The sequence below is a fragment of the Echiichthys vipera genome (genome assembly GCF_963691815.1).
Source record: "Echiichthys vipera genome assembly, chromosome: 21".
Classification (NCBI taxonomy): Eukaryota; Metazoa; Chordata; class Actinopteri; order Perciformes; family Trachinidae; genus Echiichthys; species Echiichthys vipera.
Window position 1 is genome coordinate 22,486,524 of NC_139846.1, and position 19,206 is coordinate 22,505,729.

At 44.9% G+C, this 19,206-nt stretch overlaps 1 protein-coding gene across 3 annotated transcripts in view; it reads right to left on the minus strand.

Moving 5' to 3' along the window:
• Positions 1-19,206, minus strand: part of slc12a7b (solute carrier family 12 member 7b) — a 73,105-nt gene that overhangs the window by 14,962 nt on the left and 38,937 nt on the right. For all 3 annotated transcript variants that reach the window (XM_083936087.1, XM_083936086.1, XM_083936088.1), the window contains exons 2-17: positions 18,222-18,316; positions 16,983-17,114; positions 14,338-14,484; positions 9,412-9,466; positions 8,920-9,050; positions 8,412-8,653; positions 8,077-8,288; positions 6,402-6,569; positions 6,189-6,287; positions 5,800-5,857; positions 3,793-3,967; positions 3,566-3,684; positions 3,301-3,399; positions 2,724-2,843; positions 2,067-2,171; positions 577-745 (exon numbers count right to left, since the gene is read on the minus strand). In XM_083936087.1, coding sequence (XP_083792213.1) covers positions 577-745; positions 2,067-2,171; positions 2,724-2,843; positions 3,301-3,399; positions 3,566-3,684; positions 3,793-3,967; positions 5,800-5,857; positions 6,189-6,287; positions 6,402-6,569; positions 8,077-8,288; positions 8,412-8,653; positions 8,920-9,050; positions 9,412-9,466; positions 14,338-14,484; positions 16,983-17,114; positions 18,222-18,316 — 2,126 coding nt within the window. The remainder of the gene's footprint in view (positions 1-576; positions 746-2,066; positions 2,172-2,723; positions 2,844-3,300; positions 3,400-3,565; positions 3,685-3,792; positions 3,968-5,799; positions 5,858-6,188; positions 6,288-6,401; positions 6,570-8,076; positions 8,289-8,411; positions 8,654-8,919; positions 9,051-9,411; positions 9,467-14,337; positions 14,485-16,982; positions 17,115-18,221; positions 18,317-19,206) is intronic.

Here is a 19,206-nt window from a genome sequence, read left to right on the forward strand (position 1 = left end):
TTAACAGGAGCCATTTTGGGCTCTTCACACACACACACATGGAAATGAAACGGCACGCTTCACGCAGTCGTATATCTCAACATGCACCATGCACGTTACTTCTTCTACGGGGGAAAATAGAGTCGGCGGCTGCTCACCGGAGTTGCGAGACCTGTTGTGGCTCAATATTGGTCCAGATATAAGGAGCACCGGATTATAAGGCGCACTGTCGGCTTTTGAGACATTTGAAGGTTTTTAGGTGCAACTTACAGTGCGGAAAATACGGTAATCTTTTATTGATTTTGACTGTAATGCTTAGCTATGGATGGACGGATTTATTTAACCTTTATTTTACCAGGAACAAATAAATCCCATTGAGATTCAGAATCTCTTTTTAAGGCAGGTCTGACCCACACAGCAGCACAAAACGTGTATTAGAAAAACAAGGAAACAAGTAACACAGTTGGTGTTTCATCATCCACTGTGAAAGGACAGAGTTGAAGAGTGCACGGTTGCAGGCAACATGCACATAACATGACTACGTACACAGTATACTGGTGCACTAAAATACACTGCGTGGTGATGTACGCGTGATACCTGCTCAGCCTTCTTCGCCTCGGCGTCCTTGGTGAGATAGGTTCCCTCTAACACGTTCCCCACTATCGTGAGGCCTTTCCCTGCCTTCAACTGAGTGGTGAGGGACAGCAGACGAGGGTGTTTGACTCCCTGATCCGAGTCAACGTTCAGTAGCACCAGCAGCTGAGGCCTGGATACATCAGAGAAAGGAGAGGAAAGTCAGATTTCACTGCTTGGCAAGGAGGCGAGGGACAGGAGGGACTGCTCGTTCCTCACATCTCAGGAGGTTCATGAACAGCAACAAATAACTTTACGTGGACAAATCAAAACAAATGCACTTTTTTGTTGTCACACATTTTTAAGGCCTATTATAGTTTAAAGGTCCCACATCATGCAAAAATTACAAATTCATGCTTGTATTTTGTGTTTCTATAAGAACACGTTTACATGGTTTGATGTTCAAACAACACATTATTTTTCTCACACTGTCCGTCTGAATATATTCACCCTCTGTTTTAGCGCCTGTCTCTTTAAGACCCCCTCCTGAAAAAAGCCCGGTCTGCTCTGATTGGTCAGTGTTTCTCGGTCTTCTGCATCAGCACTCTTGGCATCTGCAGCGTCATTACAGCCGGGAAATGACTGTAACAGCACTGTAGCAGCACTTTCTACCTTTATTTGGGGGAGGCAGTAGCTCAGTCTGTAGGTGACTTGGCTGAGAACCGGAAGTCACCGGTTCGAGTCCATGAATGGAGCGTGGACTGGTGGCTGGAGAGGTTCCGGTTCATCTCCATCTCCTCTGCTGTGGTGCTGTTGAGCAAGGCACCGAGCCTGGGGTGACGGCAGCCCCCTCGCTCTGACATCTCTCCATTAGTTGCATGTATACAGGTCCTGTTTGTGCATGTGTGTGTATTTCGGGCCTGTGTGTGACACTATGTTTTGATACTTTCACAGTAATTATAAAAGCACCTCAGCCTGCTTTAAAATAAACCAAGACATGGACGACTCACTTTTCACAATGTGGGACCTTTAACACAACTGCCTTGTAAAGTAACACCACTGTGAAACACACGTAACTTCTTCAGAGGAGGTGTGGTAATTATTACAGCAGTATAAGTTCTCACCCGACTACGAGGGGAGACTTTAATTGGAGCTGAATAAGGAACCTACAGTCCTCCAGTGTGTGTGTTTGGCACAAGACTAACAGAAGAGGGGCAGCGGTTACCTTCAATGAGAACCATCTGTATAATAGGAAACATCGCAAGTAGAGTAAATTAAACTTGTTATGTATTTGGACAGACTGTCTGCAAGGTCAGCCGGTGCGAAGCCTCTGTACAGTGTAAAGGCTCCTCAACCTCTTCTGTCAGATTAGGGAGACGAGCGAGAGATTAATCAATTCACCCTCCGTGTCTATTCCTGTCTCTCTTGCGTTCACTGCAGCGGCGACAGGTGGCACCGCGTCAACTATGACCACATCCCTATCTCACACACACACAGACACACACACACTTTACCTCCAGTTCTTAGTGTGTGGTGGAGCCTCCTCAAGGCGAATGAGGGCATAGCGCGCTGCATTGAGAGACAGACCACGGATGCCATCTCCCCACTCCTTCTCTGCCCTAAAGCCAACAAATGATTGACCATGAATCATTAACACTCACTCATCTCATAAACAAGAAAATACATCACACACAGAGAATAATAAAAACCAAAGCCTGCTGTTTGGTGCGATTTAAAGGATTTCTTAGTCCAGTTCCTTTGGATCTGTGGTAACATTTTCTGTTTCAACACGCGTCAGTAAAAGAAGGATCTCCCGACAAGTAGCTCTTTGTAAAGCTCAGCAGGACTGGAAGAGACCTTCTGTTTCATTTTATAGATTTTGGTATTAGTTTGAAGGACCACACTGTCGTCACTGTGTGAGAAAAACTGCAGAACGAGGTGGATGATCCTAAAATGAAGGGGATTTTCCTCAGTAGCTCATTTCTACATTTAAAACTGTATTTCTTGCTTGTTAAAGTTTACATTTGTAGGTATATTAATACATGTCTGGATTTATATGTGTATGTAGCTATATTCCACTTTGATTTAGTTTATCTTCTGTCCCAGTCTAACGTCTGTCATATTTTCCTGTCAAAGATTTACTGTATATCAGAAATTAGAGTCATTCTTACCCTCTGTATTCAATGTATTTGTAGATGCAGGTAGCGATGGCCATGGCCACAATAGCGTAATACCAAGAACAGATGAACATGAGAGCAAGACACAAGCTCATTCCCAGGAAGGATAGAGCCCTGTTGGAGGGAAAGAAACCACACACACACACACACAAACGTCAGGTTTTCGGCAAATTCCTAGGGATGTCCTGATGAATGACACCGGTTCAGAATGGACAGTTAGTGCTGTTCTGTATTGTCCTCAACCTTTACCTTAGATCAAGGGTGTCAAAGTGATCCAGTAAAGGGCCGTGTGGCTGCAGGTTTTCATTCCAACCAATCAAAAACACACCTGGTCCAACAAATCAACTGTGTGAAGACAGTTCAGGTGATTGAGTAAGTTGAGTCAGGTGTGTTCTTGCTTGGTTGGACGGAAAACCTGCAGCCACACGACCCTTTACTGGATCACTTTGACACCCCTGCCTTAGATCATCACATAAGCTACAGTGAACATGTGTCTGTGGTTGTATTTATGTGTCCTAAAAATCTTCTTTCTTTTTCATTCTGAGTAATAAGTGTCTGTTTCATCACTCACCAGTGGTAGTATTTGAAGCGTGGCCTCCAGTTCGGTGTGCGCAGCAGGGTCTGAAGTGCACAGGCCAGGTTGACAAACAAGTAGCACATGAGGAAAAACCTGTGGGAAGGAGACAGCAGGTCCAAAAAACACTCCATCAGTAATCATCTACATCTCCACTTTATTAAGTGGCTTAAAGCAGTCCTGGAGGGATCACAGACTTTATCTGGTGATCTGATGTTATGGAAAGAGAATATTTAATATTCCTATGGAAAAAGATACTGACATGGAGAGAATTGGGGCCACGGCGTCCAGGGAGGCGATCAGGATACCGATCTCACAGATCCCAGCAGTCAACAGCAGAGCCCAGGTGGGTTCTCCGTTAGCTTTCCCATGACCAAACACCTACACACACACACACACACACACACACACAGTCAAGTATGACAATAAGATGAGCACACGAGGACAAAGGCCGCCTTGACTGATCTGTGTTGACTGCGCGCGTCTAACCTGCAAGAAAGGTACGATGCCATCTCGTGCGATGGCCTGCAGCAGGCGTGGGGCGCCGGTCAAACTTTGTAGCCCCGCCCCACAGCAGGAGAAGAACGAGCCGATCACAATAACCCAGGGCGAGGGCCACGATAGCGTGCCTATGACGAGGTTCCCTTTCACCGCGTCGCCAAATCTGCAATGCAAAAACAATCATATGCCATGTTTTTTTTATTTAGCCATGATGTTAACACGCCAGAGGGTTTGAACATTGGAAACTGCATGGAGAAGGGCACACTTTCACAAAATACCACAAAGGTAAACCACCTGTGTATCAGTCTTTTGCTAAAGTAAGTCAGGAGGAGAAGAGCGCAAACATCTTTTCCATCGAGAAAAACCTGCAGCGCCGTGCTTTGCTCTTATTTCAATGAAGACAAACTATTCAGTTCTGATCCAACTTTAGCATCTACGCTAACCTCTCTAAGGGTCGCCATTGTTGTTGTGAAAGAGCGGCGGCCCCTCACATACGCCTAAACCACGGCCATAGCTGTCAGTTACTTCTTACAGGTCGCCGATTGGCCGCGTCACTGTGTTTCACACACAAATGCGTCACTTGAGGCCTGACAAGATGGATTTTCGTGTGATGCCTAATTTTTGCGGGTTTGCGTGATAATGCGAGGATCCAGCTGCAGCGCGAGGTAAATATCATGTATGTGAGCATAATTTCAAATAGTTGATTTACATTAACTTAGAAAAAGTCTGCTCATATTCTTCAAGTTTTATTCAAGTCAACAAATCCGACCCAAACCCACAATGATCTCGACTACGAGCAAGTATTGTGCTCATCTAAGCATGTTGTACGTCTCCTGTGTACAAACTTATATATATATATATATATATATATTACAACACAACACATCAAATAATAATTTCAAAACAATGAATGCTCTGTGTTTAGCCAGTAGGATCAAATCATCCACACATTGACAAGGCTGTAAATAACATAAGCAAATAGTGATGAACAGACCGTTTGAGTCATTGAGACCTATGGAACATAATTTGTTACGTATTTAACTGATAAAACTGGAGTTAAAATTCACTTTTGTTATTGTCAACACATTCCCATGAAAAATCCGTCATCAGTGCGTCTGCGGATCTCTGCCCCAAACATGTGTTTGCTCCTTTTGACGTAAATCTGAGATCATTCCCCAGAACATTTGGACACAAACAAGAGGACATGGTGCTTTTTTTTGGGACTATTTTCAGCCGCATATCATCTTTTATACAATCCCAAGTTTCTCTGGCGGCAGCAGGATGGTTTGTGAGGGTTTGAGTTCAAATAAACTACAGTTTGTGTCTCCGTGGTAATGCAGGAACATGTCACTCAGTGTCCTCAAAGCAAATTCAGTCAAAAGCAACTGGACTTGGTTGTTTGTCTAGGAAGACGTTTCACCTCTCATCCAAGAGGCTTCATTAGTTCATGTACGCATCTGACCAGACTGGGACTGGACCAGGACAAGGACCAGGACCAGGCTGGGACTGGACCAGGACCAGGACCAGGACCAGGACCAGGCTGGGACTGGACCAGGACCAGGACCAGGACCAGGACCAGGACCAGGACCAGGACCAGGCTGGGACTGTCACTCAGTGCAACAGTGTGACTCACTGACGCGTGAGCCAGAACTTTAAGCTCTGTGTGTTTTTAATAGTTTAAGACAACAATGGAGCTCTATGACAAAATCGCTGTTAAATGACTGAAATAGCATCTTATTTCTCATGACTCATGAAATTGGCTTTGATAGGACACAGTGGTCTATTCACAGAACATGAACACAACATATCTGCAAGGGACCAAGTCTGAAGAATGAGATAATTGTGTCCATCTGCACTCGAGAGATGATACTAGAAGAGGGGGAACAAAACCCAAACCATACAGTTTTTCTTCCGATTACTTTCTTAAAACAACATCTTTATAAAAACACGTGCCCGTTTTTTTTTTACATCATGTGCTCTGCGTTAAACTCTTACTTGTCTCGAAGCAGAACTCCCTCAATGCAGGCCCCGAATAGCACCACACATGTGACGTCTGGGAAGCACTGTTAAGGAGAGTGAACTGAACCCACGGACAAAGTCTTCTCCTCCATGTTGCTGTAAAGCTTTAGAGACACTGCACACACTGCCCACTGTCTCACTGGTGGTACCTGCTCTGTTGTATTTATTGCTCCAATGGCACCAAAATCTAGTATTTCTGCCATAACCTCTACGCCGAGCAATTTAAAGATAACCTTCCATCCATTAGTTGGGATTCACAAGCTCTATACTGAGCTGATTATGCTCGAAAAACACGTTCAAACCTACAGTTGTAGCCATGTAACGAGACGTTCTGGTGTCAGTGTCACAATAAAGGTAAAGGATACAGATGAAGGAGGTGGTGGCGATTGCCAGGATGGTCCCGATGGGGATAGACTTCTGGGCATCCCGCAAGTCACCTGACCGGTTTGAACCAGCCATGATACCTGAAAGAGGGGGTCGCATGAGAAAACCAAACGTGAACTCTTTAGACATAAAGAAACAAAACGCCATGTTTCGAACACAACGTGTGTGTGTGTGTGTGTGTGTCATAATCTCACCAGTGACGGACGGGAAGTAGATGCCAACCAGCAGTGTGAAGAAGGAGGTGATGTCATTGACTACATAAGGTAAGTAGATGTCCTGGGCGGGGTCACTTCCCCCGAAAGAAAGCATGTTCTTGTTTTCTACCAACATAGCCAGAGGGCCGTACTCTGACCACAGATTGTCTGCAAGAGATACAGAGTCATTAGTAACTGACACACAGACAGCGGCACAAACATGGTTTTTTTAGGGGTCCAGTCAGTTTTGTGGACCTGAGTCAATAAAGCAATCCTGCAGATGAGAGATGAGGCAGGAGTCGTGCACTGGCTGCAGAGAGGGAGCAGACTAGGGCCATTTTCTGCAGTTTTAGGGCGGTAGTAGCTAAGTGGGGCGGTAGTAGCTCAGTCCATAGGTGACTTGGCTGGGAACCGGAGGCTCGCCAGTTTGAGTCCCTGTGTGTGGACCATGAATGGAGCGTGGACTGGTGGCTGGAGAGATGCTAGCTCATCTCCTGGGCACTGTAAATGTGCTGTTGAGCAAGGCACCGGACCCCCAACTGCTCGGGGCGCTGGTCACTTGCTCTAACATCTCTCCATTAATTGCATGTATATAGGTCCTGTCTGTGCGTGTGTGTGTATTTCGGGCCCGTGTGTGTGTGACATGAAAAATAACAATAGAGTGAAAAAATTGAATTTCCCCGTTGCGGGACTAATAAAGGAATTCTTCTTCTTCTTTAGCATCAATGAAGTGAAACAGTCTGGACTCCACTCTTTGGATGACCTACAGTAACCGGAGTAACTGCAGAATCCAGCACGTCACTAATACTGTAGCAAAGGTTACACACAATCAGATACTTCTATATAACTGACATTGGTGTCCATACAATTAGAAATGATCTGACAAATGAATGGTTGGATCATTAAGAGCAGAGGTCAGGCCGTGTGCATAGACAAAAAGGAAAACTGGGGAGGAAAAAAAGTCTAAGACGAAACTTAGTCAAATAACAGTAAATGGAGAAAGAAGAGAGAGCAACATGATCCCATGGAGTCAGTCAGCCCCTGCACATGCTTGCCCCAAATCCTTCACAACAAATATGACAGGAATGCCTCTGCGCTGAAGGTTTGGAGTAAAACTAGTTTGTCACGGCCGTCAGTTACTGAACATGAGGAATGGAGTTGATGCACTGTACGTGATAAAGCATTGCAGTCCGTGACGCTGAGATGTTCGTATTTAACAAACATTGGCTGAGCCCCTCCATAAGATAAGAGATAAATGGTGTGTGGCTCCCTCTGTGGGCGCAGCGGGTGGAGCTTCCAGCGTCACGTACTTAAAATAGGCTAAACAGAAAACCTCTAGGGTACCCAACAGGTGGCAGATTTTGCCTGCTTACAATCTGACAGCTGTCCTCCGGTGACAGGTGCAGGTTTATTAGTTAATAGTTTAAAAGTAACTGATTACTTACTGGAAAATGTCACTTAATAACTGTGTACATGTTACATGAGACAACAAAAATGTAATCTGAGTACTCTAACTTGTAACTTTGTAACGCGTTACCGACTGACATTGTGCCTGATGCACTGGGAAAGTTATGAAGTACTCAAGAGGAAACAGGTCAGGGGAGCTTTTTTTAAAACACTCCCACCCATTTGCTCCCTGCCACTAAAACCTCCAGAGGAAACACTGCGTTCCCACCTGAAATAACTCTGCTGGTCAGTCCGGGGATGCCCTGCACCTCGGTCACATTGTTGTTGTCAAAGTACTCATTGCAGGTGGCATTGAGCTCCGGTCCGTTACAGAACAGCTTCCACAGCTGGGTGGTGACCGTCACGTTGTCTATAACCTCCGTCTTAAGACAACGGTCAAAGTTGTGGTTCTGCAGAGTGCGATTCCCCAGCATGCAAACGCTGTGTGGAGGAAGAGAAAGACACACAAATTAAACTGATAAAATGAATACTGCACATTGAAATGCTGCCTTCACTGGCCACAGTGGCTAATCATCGTACGGTTCGGTTGTTTGATGGACTCACGGAAAATCCGGTGGCTCAAAGATGGTCTTGATGACTCCCGCGTAGATGGCGAGGATGGAGAGAATGACACATGCCAGGAAAACCAGTGCAAGCTTGTTGACATATTTCACCCCAACAAAGACGACCACGGACATCAGTGCGAGGCAGCATGTGCCATAAACACGCATGTTGTTCAGCAGGGCGTTCACCTCATCCTCCTTTCTCTCCGCCACAAAGATGGCGGCTTTAGGCACGATGTAGGTCTGAATGGGGAAGGGTGAGGGGGAGACACAAAGAGAATATGCACTTATTATTTAAAGTGTGTCTCACGACTAGGGCTAGACCAATTCATCAGCTGATGGGCCCATTATAGACATATCAGTATCTGATGTATATGTCTTCTGGAAACCTTGTTCACCCTCCAGGTGTTATCCGTGCACCTGAATCAAATTCACAGATGGTGGACAAAGAGAAGAGGACGGTCACTTTATGGTACGGTCACAGCAGCACACAGACAGTGTTGACTCACCAGCAGAATCTCTATGGTACCGAGGATGTACATGGAGCCAGCGAAGGTTGTACCCAGGTAGAAACAGAGACCCACAGCTCCACCGAACTCTGGGCCCAGAGACCTGGAGATCATGTAGTAAGAGCCTCCAGCTGGAAGAACAAAGGGGGAGGAGTTTATGAGAAAAGGGAAACTCAATTATACTTCTACTAATTGAAGATTTTGTCATACATCCATGGTTACAGTGCTTAAGTGCTTCGGCCTGGGATCTAAAAAACATCTATGCGCCTGAAATTCTCTGACAACGACGTCGGCCATCAATGACGCTAAAAACACACAAGGAAGGTGAAGATGGATCTGTTCTATTCTCTACACCCATCTGTCTGTCATTTTATTCTACTCATTCATGACTATTTCAACCCCCTTAACAGACTAAAATAAACAGGCATCTTATCTGTTAATAATGCGCCCCTTGTTTCAGTTTGCGTATGTCTTGGTGCCAGTGCGTCTTACCTGGCACAACACCGTTTGTAGCGATTGCACTCATTGATATGGCTGTGAGCATCGTCTGTGGAGAGGAGACAGTGGAGACCAACATCAGAACCAAACTCTTAAAACATACATGAGTTCGTAATCACTGTAAGTTCAGTGAAATGTTGTAGTGTATGAGTTTGTGACCTTCTTATCAACCATTAAAAACCAATTAGGACAGTCGACCCAAACCTCCCTGATCAGTTCTTTAAACCCACCTACTGATGAATTTCCCCAACAATAGGATACTTGCAGGGCTTAAATCTGGCATTCTGCCTTTTTAAATACTTCTTAGGGGCTTATGCTCTAATCTTTCTGATCGGTAATGGATACCAGCTTTTCCATGAAATCTTTCTGTGGAGCCTTCGTGACGGATGATATTTACATCAGCCTGTTACCGAACAATGCTTCCGGATGAGAGACAGGACAGAGAGGAGAGAAGGGCAGCGAGATAAGAGGTACAAAGAAAAGAAGAGGGAGAAAGACATGTTAGAACGTAACCGGGTGAGAGGAAGAGGGAGAAGAGGGAGAAGAGAAAGTGTGAAGGTGAGAGAAGACAGTGGCTCAGTGTAAGAGTGGGTCGTCCTCCATTCGAGAGATTGGCGGTTCAATCCCCACCTCCCACAGTCTACATGTCGAAGTGTCCTTGGGCAAGACACTGAACCCCAAATTGCTCCCCGTGCTGCGCATGGGTGTGTAAATGTGGTGTGAATGGTTGGATAAGATTAGATGGTCTGTAGACGTCGACTGCCATCAGTGTGAACGGGTGAATGTGACAAACACTGCGAAAGCACCTTGAGTAGTCAGAAGACTAGAAAGGCGCTTTATAAGTACAAGTCCATCCAGTACATTACAGTACAAAGGCAAGAGGGGAACAAGGACACGATAAACCCTGTGCTGGACATCCGCCTTAAAGTGGCAGACAAGCTGGAGTAAAGCCAATTAGGTGACAATTTTACTTCCTGCTTCCACTGAGACCACACGCAGCTATACTGTACTATATTGTCTTGACCACAGATGAGTCAAAGACGTCACAGCAAAAGACAGCACTGGGCGAGTGTCCTCAACGCTTCTAGAAGACATTCAACCAGAACCAGAGGCGAGTTCGACCCAAACAAGGTCCAACAAACGCTTGACACAAAAATCACTGTGATCCATGGACCTGAAAGTAAACAAATACATCACTGATAGTACAAGAGACAAATAAATGAATGGTACACGTCATATGTGAGCGAAACTATGGATGAAGTGAAGATTTGGGTGCGGCTGTTTGTGCTTTCTTACAATAACTGCTCCGTCTTTTGTTGTGTGGTTAGTCGAATATGTTTAGACAAGTCACTTAGAAATAATACTGCATTAAAACAAAGATCTCTTTTACAGAAATCCCACTTTGTATCTGGTCTTTTTTACCAGCCGTAACAGCCACACTGGTGTTTTCACCATGGGAAAAAAGATGAGTTAAAAAAACGGCTGTGGTCCGAGCAAGGGGGCCTAAAGTAGGGTGGGGGGGGGAGGAAGTAGGAAAAAGGCCATTGCTCTGCCCCTTCATGCCCCTGGCATCATGAAACCCTCACAAGATGGCCTCTATTGAAATTTAAAGAATATTTTTATTGCCTGTGTTATTTGATAGAGCAGCTGGAGAACGCTATGAAACTGGGCAGAGAGAGAGAGAGGGGGGGAGAGAGAGAGAGAGAGAGAGAGAGAGAGAGTGAGAGAGAGAGAGAGAGAGAGAGAGAGAGAGAGAGAGAGAGAGAGAGAGAGAGAGAGGGAGAGAGAGAGAGAGAGAGAGAGAGAGAGAGAGAGAGAGAGAGAGAGAGAGAGAGAGAGAGAGAGAGAGGGAGGATGACATGTGGCAAAGTCCTGCAGGTTGGATCCAATCTCCAGCGAGAGTCCCCCTACATGGGCAGCATGCTCTGACGGGTGAACTAGAGGTCCCTGGTGCCTTGTCTTATATCCCATTAGAAATATTACAGTATGTAGGGTGAGAACATTGATCAGTGATTTGAAACCAGTCCTGACCACAGGAGTCAAAAACAAACTCATACAAGTCGTACCCCTGTTCATAATGTGTGTGTTACGCAGTGAAGATCGTGCTGACGTGAATGCATTTTAGAAAACCAGGTTCTGGCAGTGACCTATAAACACAAAGCACCTACTGTGTACAGGATGTCGAGCCATACACAGCCCAAATCACAGACTAATCATGACATGATGTTGGGCTTGCTGTTGAGCAAGGCACCGACCCCCCAACTGCTCAGGGCGCCGATCCATTGGTAGCCCCCTCGCTCTGACATCTCTCCGTTAATTGCATGTATATAGGTTTGTGCATGTGTGTGTGTGTGTCTGTGTGTATTTCGGGCCTGTGTGTGTGTGTAACACGTATAATAACAGAGTGAACAAAATTGAATTTGCAGGATTAATAAAGTAATTCTTCTTTTTCATTCTGCGTGCTGTATAAGAGCACTTCTGACTGTGACTGAGCCATAACACATCTCCATGCATTTGTAATTCTTTAGGTTGCAATAAAACAGACACTGTTTTCAAAGGGCTTTCATGTGAGCAGTGAAAGCAGGAGGAAGTACTGAATGATCAGAGAATATGGGGACCAGACAAATACAGTAAACTCAGTAAACCAGCTGAGTTATTTTTAGACATTTCTGGAGTCTAGGGCACACAAAACCTGATCTATAAACAGGTCGCTGATGTGGAGCCGTCGGTGCAAAGTCAGATGTGGTCTAAGCACAGAAAATGAACATTAATCTGTTTGACTAAGCTCGGCTCTGTGATTACGTAACAGCAGCGATGCAGTGCAGGGTAAACCCGCCTGACGCACTTTGGCCAGATTGTAATATATGAAATGGAGTACCCATCTTCTCTGGGAAGCAGTTTTCACAGCTACAACATCCGATAATAAGTCACAGCATTATAGACATTTCGTTCCATTTGCAATACATGATTATTCTAATCAATAAAAACACGAATATTTGGCTGACTGACTTGGATTCTTACAATTACAACGCAATTGAAATAGATTTCAGGTTGAATTCTTGACTTTGAATCGTCTGGGATGTGGTGACTCGGGTTATCTGAAGTAAAAATCATCATGTTTTACTGATACTGGCAAAGATATGGCCATAATCTTCTATTCTGATATGTCATTTCATATCTCAGTAATGATTTAGATCACAACGCGGCATGTTTCCTGCTAATTCAATAAACAAATACTCTTAAATAATGTGCTTGTTATTATCAAATCAGATGACGTAATTGTGTATAACCATATCTTGATTTATAATTCGATTGAAAGACCATAAAGTATCATATTGAATTAGTTAAATCATTGGAGCATCCATTATGAGGCAGACATCATTCAGCTGAGGAAGGTCCTTGAGGTTTTTGTTTGTTCCATCCCAGATTAACATGAAGTCACCCATCGTCCGCCGTGGCACTGGCAAATATAGCCACTGTGTGGGCGTGCATGTCGCTGTGTTTCTGACACTTTGCAGATGGAGGGATTACACGTCAAGCGGCCTGCCAGGTACCATTAGAAGATGGGAGTGTATAGGAAATGGAGAGTCGCAGTGGCTAAACATAGGAGGGATCAGTGACCACTAAGTCAATTTGCCTGTCACTCTTTGCTGCTGTCAATCCCACATTTGCACCCGTCGGCCGTTAAAAGTTGCTCCCAGTGTCACCATAACACTCAAGCACATGGACCCACGTTGACTGGTGTGTGCTAATGTATTCATAATGCATTACAGAGCTAAGTGTGTACAATAAGTACATGCATACATAATCTCGCATGTCATTGCTCTAATGGATTAATCTATAAAACCTTGATGAAGGACAAATAGTTCCATGTCAAGAGTCAGACCAGCTCCTTTCAGTAATGTCATTAAACAGACGACTCAACAGTTGAGTGGAGATGCAAATGTTACAGGGGTGCAATCAATGTGGTTTTTGTTCCTTTTCCAGTCAAAAATGCCTCCAAAATACCACAGTAACACAAAGAACTTGGGGGAAACCACAGATGTATTGTCAGTATACCTAGGAGAGCCATCCATCCTCTGAAAGCCTGAGGTCTCTAGTTTGTAGTTGTAACGTTTCATTAGTTGTGATCATCCTAGAGGTCAGTTCACTTCATACAGCGAGGTCAAGTTGGTCAAAAATGGTCTGGCTACAATAAAATACAGGGACTAACATCATCACACATGAGTACAACTGGGATCCACAAAAGTCTCAGCTTTGCAGTTAGACCCAAGTGATGCAATTCAAGACTCTTATGGACCCAAGTACGCAGAAATATTACAATGCTCACTTTCAGAATAGGTGTAAATAACACATCTGTACTGCATGAGGAAAAAATGCATGTTTGTTAACCCAAACTATCTGGGATAATCATTTTCATTTAGATATCTTGAGGTCAAGGGACCATTTTGAAAATGGGTCACCAACGTTTACCCTTGTGTTGGAGCGTTATTTAGCCCCCTGACTTCAGCTGCCATGACATGGTTGGTACCAATGGATTCCTGATATTGTCTTAATCTTATATAATATACTAAATTAGCTCACTAGCTAAAAACTGAGCACTTTCCTGCCTCTTACAGACAGTATTGCAGGCGAAATCACCAGCAACCCCGCATCATACGGGCAGTTAAAAGGTGACGTCATTCAGATCCCCCTAAACCCCAACGCCTACCACCAAATTTAACAAAAACTCTTTCAATCCACAAACATCGAAAAAATGAACTCTTTAGGATTCGAAATGGCAATTTTCACCCAATGATGGAAAGTTTGCACACTTGTATTAAAACCTTTCTTTCAAGTCCAAACCAAAAGCTAAGACGGATAAAGAAGAGTAAGAATTTAACAAAAAAGTCATGTGCGTCATGAAGGTTGAGTACTCACACAAGAGCAGCACAAGACGACAATAGCCAGTGACTCCAAGATGCCGGCTGTGCCGACAATCCAGGTGAGACGCAGGAACAGGATGACCCCCAGAATGTTCTGGAGGCAGGGGAGGTAGACACCCATGAAGGTCCCCATCTGAGGGCTCTGTAGAGGGGTTAGGGCGTAGGGACAAAAGACAATAGAGCAGAACATAAATGAATGTGTGTATCCGTGTATGTGTATGTGCAGGTGACTAGTGCTAAAAACAGGGGAGGAACATGAGGTGAGAATTACAGCAACAATAAGCAGCAAAAACTGGACAGGAGAAAATAAGACCAGAGAAGAAGACGAGGAAGGAATAAGGGGGATAAATGCATCATGTAAAGGGGAAGTGAGAGGGGGACAGAGAAATGTGTACACGTGACAATACGTGGTATGAGTCAATTCAGTTATTCCCACAAAAATAAAACCGAGAAACCAAAATGTCTTTTCAGAGTTGCAACAAAATGGACAAATGAGTGCTGTTAGTTAAGCTAAAATAACAGCACACACACACATACATGCGTAGTATTCCAGCCTGAGACAGTGGTGAACACCCTTCATTTCCCCAGGCTCGATCATTTAGAAGCTTTTGTTTTAAGTAAAGTAGTTTGAACTGTCCCTTTGATGGCTAGTATCATTAATGTGCTGGGAGACCGAGCAGAAGCTGTCACCGTTGACAACATGACGATCGCGCTTAAAACAATGTTTGATGAAAATGAGCCAACATGGATGGAAGACTTACATCTCAGTGACACAGGCATCATTTATATAAGCCACTACATTATCCAGTAACCAGTGACAAAACATGTGGAAAGTCCTTCAGTCCTTCCACCCCAAAGATAGCATTCCTTACAAAAAGCTGGAGTTACGCAACGGCGTGTAAAAAGGCACAGGCGACGGGAGGATAAACGTTTCTGACAGACACACAAAATGTCTAATCGATCACCTCGTATTGCTACCTTTTTAGCCATCTGTCTCCAAATGCACAGCACTAGTCCCACTGGTCCAGACGAAGAGGGGCGACAATGGTGTCGGCGTAATTCTTTACCAGGATGTTCCTGCAAGCCAATGGGAGGTTCCCCGAGGCCCGTTTCCATGCAGGGGACAGGATGGGGCAACTGGCATGGGACTGGAGCTGTGGTTACCCAAGCATTTATGTGGCGCATGGCAGCACTGTGGCTACTTTTCATTTTTCTTTTCTGAGAAACCCAAAACATGAGCACTGAAGGATCCTAGAGGAGGAACAGCACACATGGACCGTAGAGCGAGAGCAGCACGAAAGCTTGTGCTGACTCACAAACAGGAGACTGTATGTGCTAGACTGCCAGCAGTACATACAGTCTGATTACAGACCTCTTTTACTGCTGTTCTCTGACTCCAATAGGTTCAACAGGTATTTAGTAAAGCCTGTACGGTGCTCTATATAAAGTACAGCCTGGAAAATAGGAATGCTGCCTTGAAGGAAGCTTGTTGTTGTAAAATGGATAGTTCCTGCCCTTGATTGTGATTGGCTGAGCCGATTTCAAAGCCATTCCAAAATACTCTATAAACACGCAGCTGTGACACTATCACAATTTGGTGTTACTGAGCAAATTAAACACAAGGACGAGAATGGTCCATAATATGCAACGCTGTCATTAAAGTGGCAAAATCCAGGGCTGGAAAATGAAACGCAAGTGCCAGAAACTGCAGTTCCCTGGATGGCCACTTGAGGCTGTCTCCAAAAGTGAGTCCATATTCATAGACCCCCCCCCCCGCCCCCCCTCCATGTTAAGATGCTCAGGAAAAACATTAAACACAGTCGGGGCTCATGAGTGTGGTTGTATTTTGTTAGGTTTGACTACAGTGTACGTACGTCCCATAGCTTTAAATCAGCTGAGCAATGTTAAAATGTATTTGGACAAGCGTGTGTTGAAAAAAGTACCCTTCAGGAACCCTGAGAATGGTCCGAATTATGCAACGCTGTCTTTAAAGTGGCAACATCCGGGGCTGGAAAATGAAACGCTAGCGCCAGAAACTGCAGTTCCTGGGATGGCCACTAGAGGCTGTCTCCAAAAGTGAGTCAATATTCATAGACCTGCCCCCCCCAGGAAAAACATTAAACACAATCCGGGCTCGTGTTTGTGTGTGTGTGTGTATTTTGTTAGGTTTGACTACAGTGTACGTACGTCCCATAGCTTTAAATCAGCTGAAAAATGGATTTAGACAAGTGTGTATTGAAAAAAGGAACCCGTATCAGAGTCAAGGTAACCGTTGGAGTATCGAAAGTTGGGTTTTCTAAATAAATTTGCTGTATTTAACTTGCAAAATTAAGTATTCTGTATGAGAGAGAGACTGGATGACTCTATTATACACCTTCATATAATAAAACAGTTTCCCAGTGAGTGTTGAGGTTGAGCAGGGACAGAGAAAGAAAACAAGTGGCTGAAGTTTGCACAACCCAAGAAATATTTGAGAATAAAACAAACGTCAGGGCTTCGTCGGTCAGAGATCCTGTTATGTAATGATCAGTTCAGCGGGTTTGGAACAAAAACTGTTAACATGCAACTGTACGGATCCTGACTTTACTCCACCTTAAAGCTCTAATTCAACCCCTGCTTCAAAGAAGAAGACCGCTGTACCTTAACGGCTTTCTTCTTGGGCCCCTCATCGTCGTCAGCCTCCTCGTGCTCCTGGGCCCCCTGAGTGAGGTTGGTGTAGTTTGCCAGTTTGTTGAGAAGAGACGACACCATGGGGTTGCTGTCCATCTCCTCCTGCGATAGAGAACATATATATGTTTTAACATGCTGAACAAGAGCAGTTGATCACACACTTAATTTAGTTTCAACGTCATGTTCCTCACTCAGGATTCATTTATTCCCAACTTACAGTAACATAACGCGTGTGTTTGTTAAGCCTATAATCATATTCAGTTTTTAAAAATACTTGTATTTGGCCTTTGAGCAGTCCGTTCTTTCAGGATCAAAATGAGCAGTGCCGTATTTATGTAACTGTTCAAAGCATCTAAGAAAAGCACGGCTGGGTCAGCTCCATGCAGAGTGGGGAAAACAGAAGCCGCGGCCCCTTATTGATTCTTTGCTGTGCGAGGGCCAGTGCCCGCAGAGCGTCTGCCAAAGGGCAGCGCAAAGCACCTGGAAAGGGTTCAGCTGGTGCGTAACATGGCAAGTCCACTCTTTGATTGACGCATTGTTGAGCTAAGAAAAGAGCGGTGCCTTTAGCTCCTGCTGTATTTAGTCAGTTCAAACACAACTCACCCTGATGCTTCAGCACACTGTGCATTAATGAAGGTTTAGCTGCAGAGATCTGATTTAAAATGCAGATGTAGAAAGTTCTAGCAGTGAATGTTTAAGTCAAAATGATATTGATGCATCCGCCCCACAGTTTGGGCTTTCTCTTTTGTGGGTTTTATACATTCATTCATTCATCTTCTTGTCCCTGTTGGGGTCGCAGAGAGGCTGGTCCCAGCTGACATCGGGTGTGAGGCGGGATCAACCCTGGACAGGGCGCCAGTCTATCACAGGACACATAGAGACGCACAGAGACAGACAACCATTCACACCTACGGGTGATTTAGAGCCATCAATGAACCGAACACCTGCACGTCTTTGGACTGTGGGAGGAAACCGGAGAACCCGGAGAAAACCCACACAGACACGGGGAGAACATGCAAACTCCACACAGAAGGGCCCCAGCCGGGATTCAAACCAGGAAACCTCATGTTGTGAGGCGACAGTGCTGACCACCACCTCACCATGTCGTGGTTTATACCATCGTGCCAAAACAAACCGTGCTGTTGTGCGGTAAAAAATCCCCCAATCCTGAGTAGAGGGGCTTTATCACGCTGATGATGAACGGCTTACCTCGAAAAGTGCCATGTTGGTGCCATCGTAGCTGTTGCCCTTGTCGATGTCTGTGTTGTTGATAAAGGGGCTGTTTTCCTTTGGGACGCCGTCACCTGTGGAAACACCACACAGTTGTTTCATTTAAAAAAAAATGTCGTAGGTTTATTCGTGTGATAATATGGACGGTGAGTGGCAAAGACATCCACTGCTGTGTTTCCACTGTCACACATGTTTGTAAAAACACGCTTCCTTATGGGAGAAGCCTTTCCATGGTCTTAGGTCTGTCCGTCCTACATTGTCTCACACTACGGATGGATCAGACATGCTAATAAAGTATACAGTTTGAATATGAAAATATCCAGATTTTGGTGATGTAAACAGCCTATTCTGTTGCATGTAGCATTCTCTTATTAAGACATGTGGGATATGCTGGTGTGATAAATGGGCATTCTTTGAACATGTATGGGGCACATTCTGGATATAGGTCTCTGGGATCTTTAACCGCAGTGGGCACACACCGCCTCTTGCCGGTCTCTTGCCAACAGAGAGAAGAAGCAGAAGAATTCTTCTATTAGTCCCGCAATGGGGAAATTCAATTCTTTCACTCTATTATTATTCATGTTACACATACACGCCCGAAATACACACACATGCACATACACATACATTGGACCTATATACATGCAATTAATGGAGAGATGTCAGAGCGAGGGGACTGCTAGTGGACCGGCTCCCCGAGCAGTTGGGGGTTTGGTGCCTTGCTCAACAGCACCTTGGCAGCGCCCAGGAGATGAACTGGCACCTCTCCAGCCACCAGTCCACGCTCCATTCATGGTCCACACAGGGACTCGAGCCGGCGACCCTCCGGTTCCCAGCCAAGTCACCTATGGACTGAGCTACTGCCGCCCCATAGCAAGGGTAGAGATGCATACCCAAAAAAAAGCTCCCATTTGTGGTCGGAATGAGAAACACACCTACTTTTAAACCTTATTACAGACTTGGA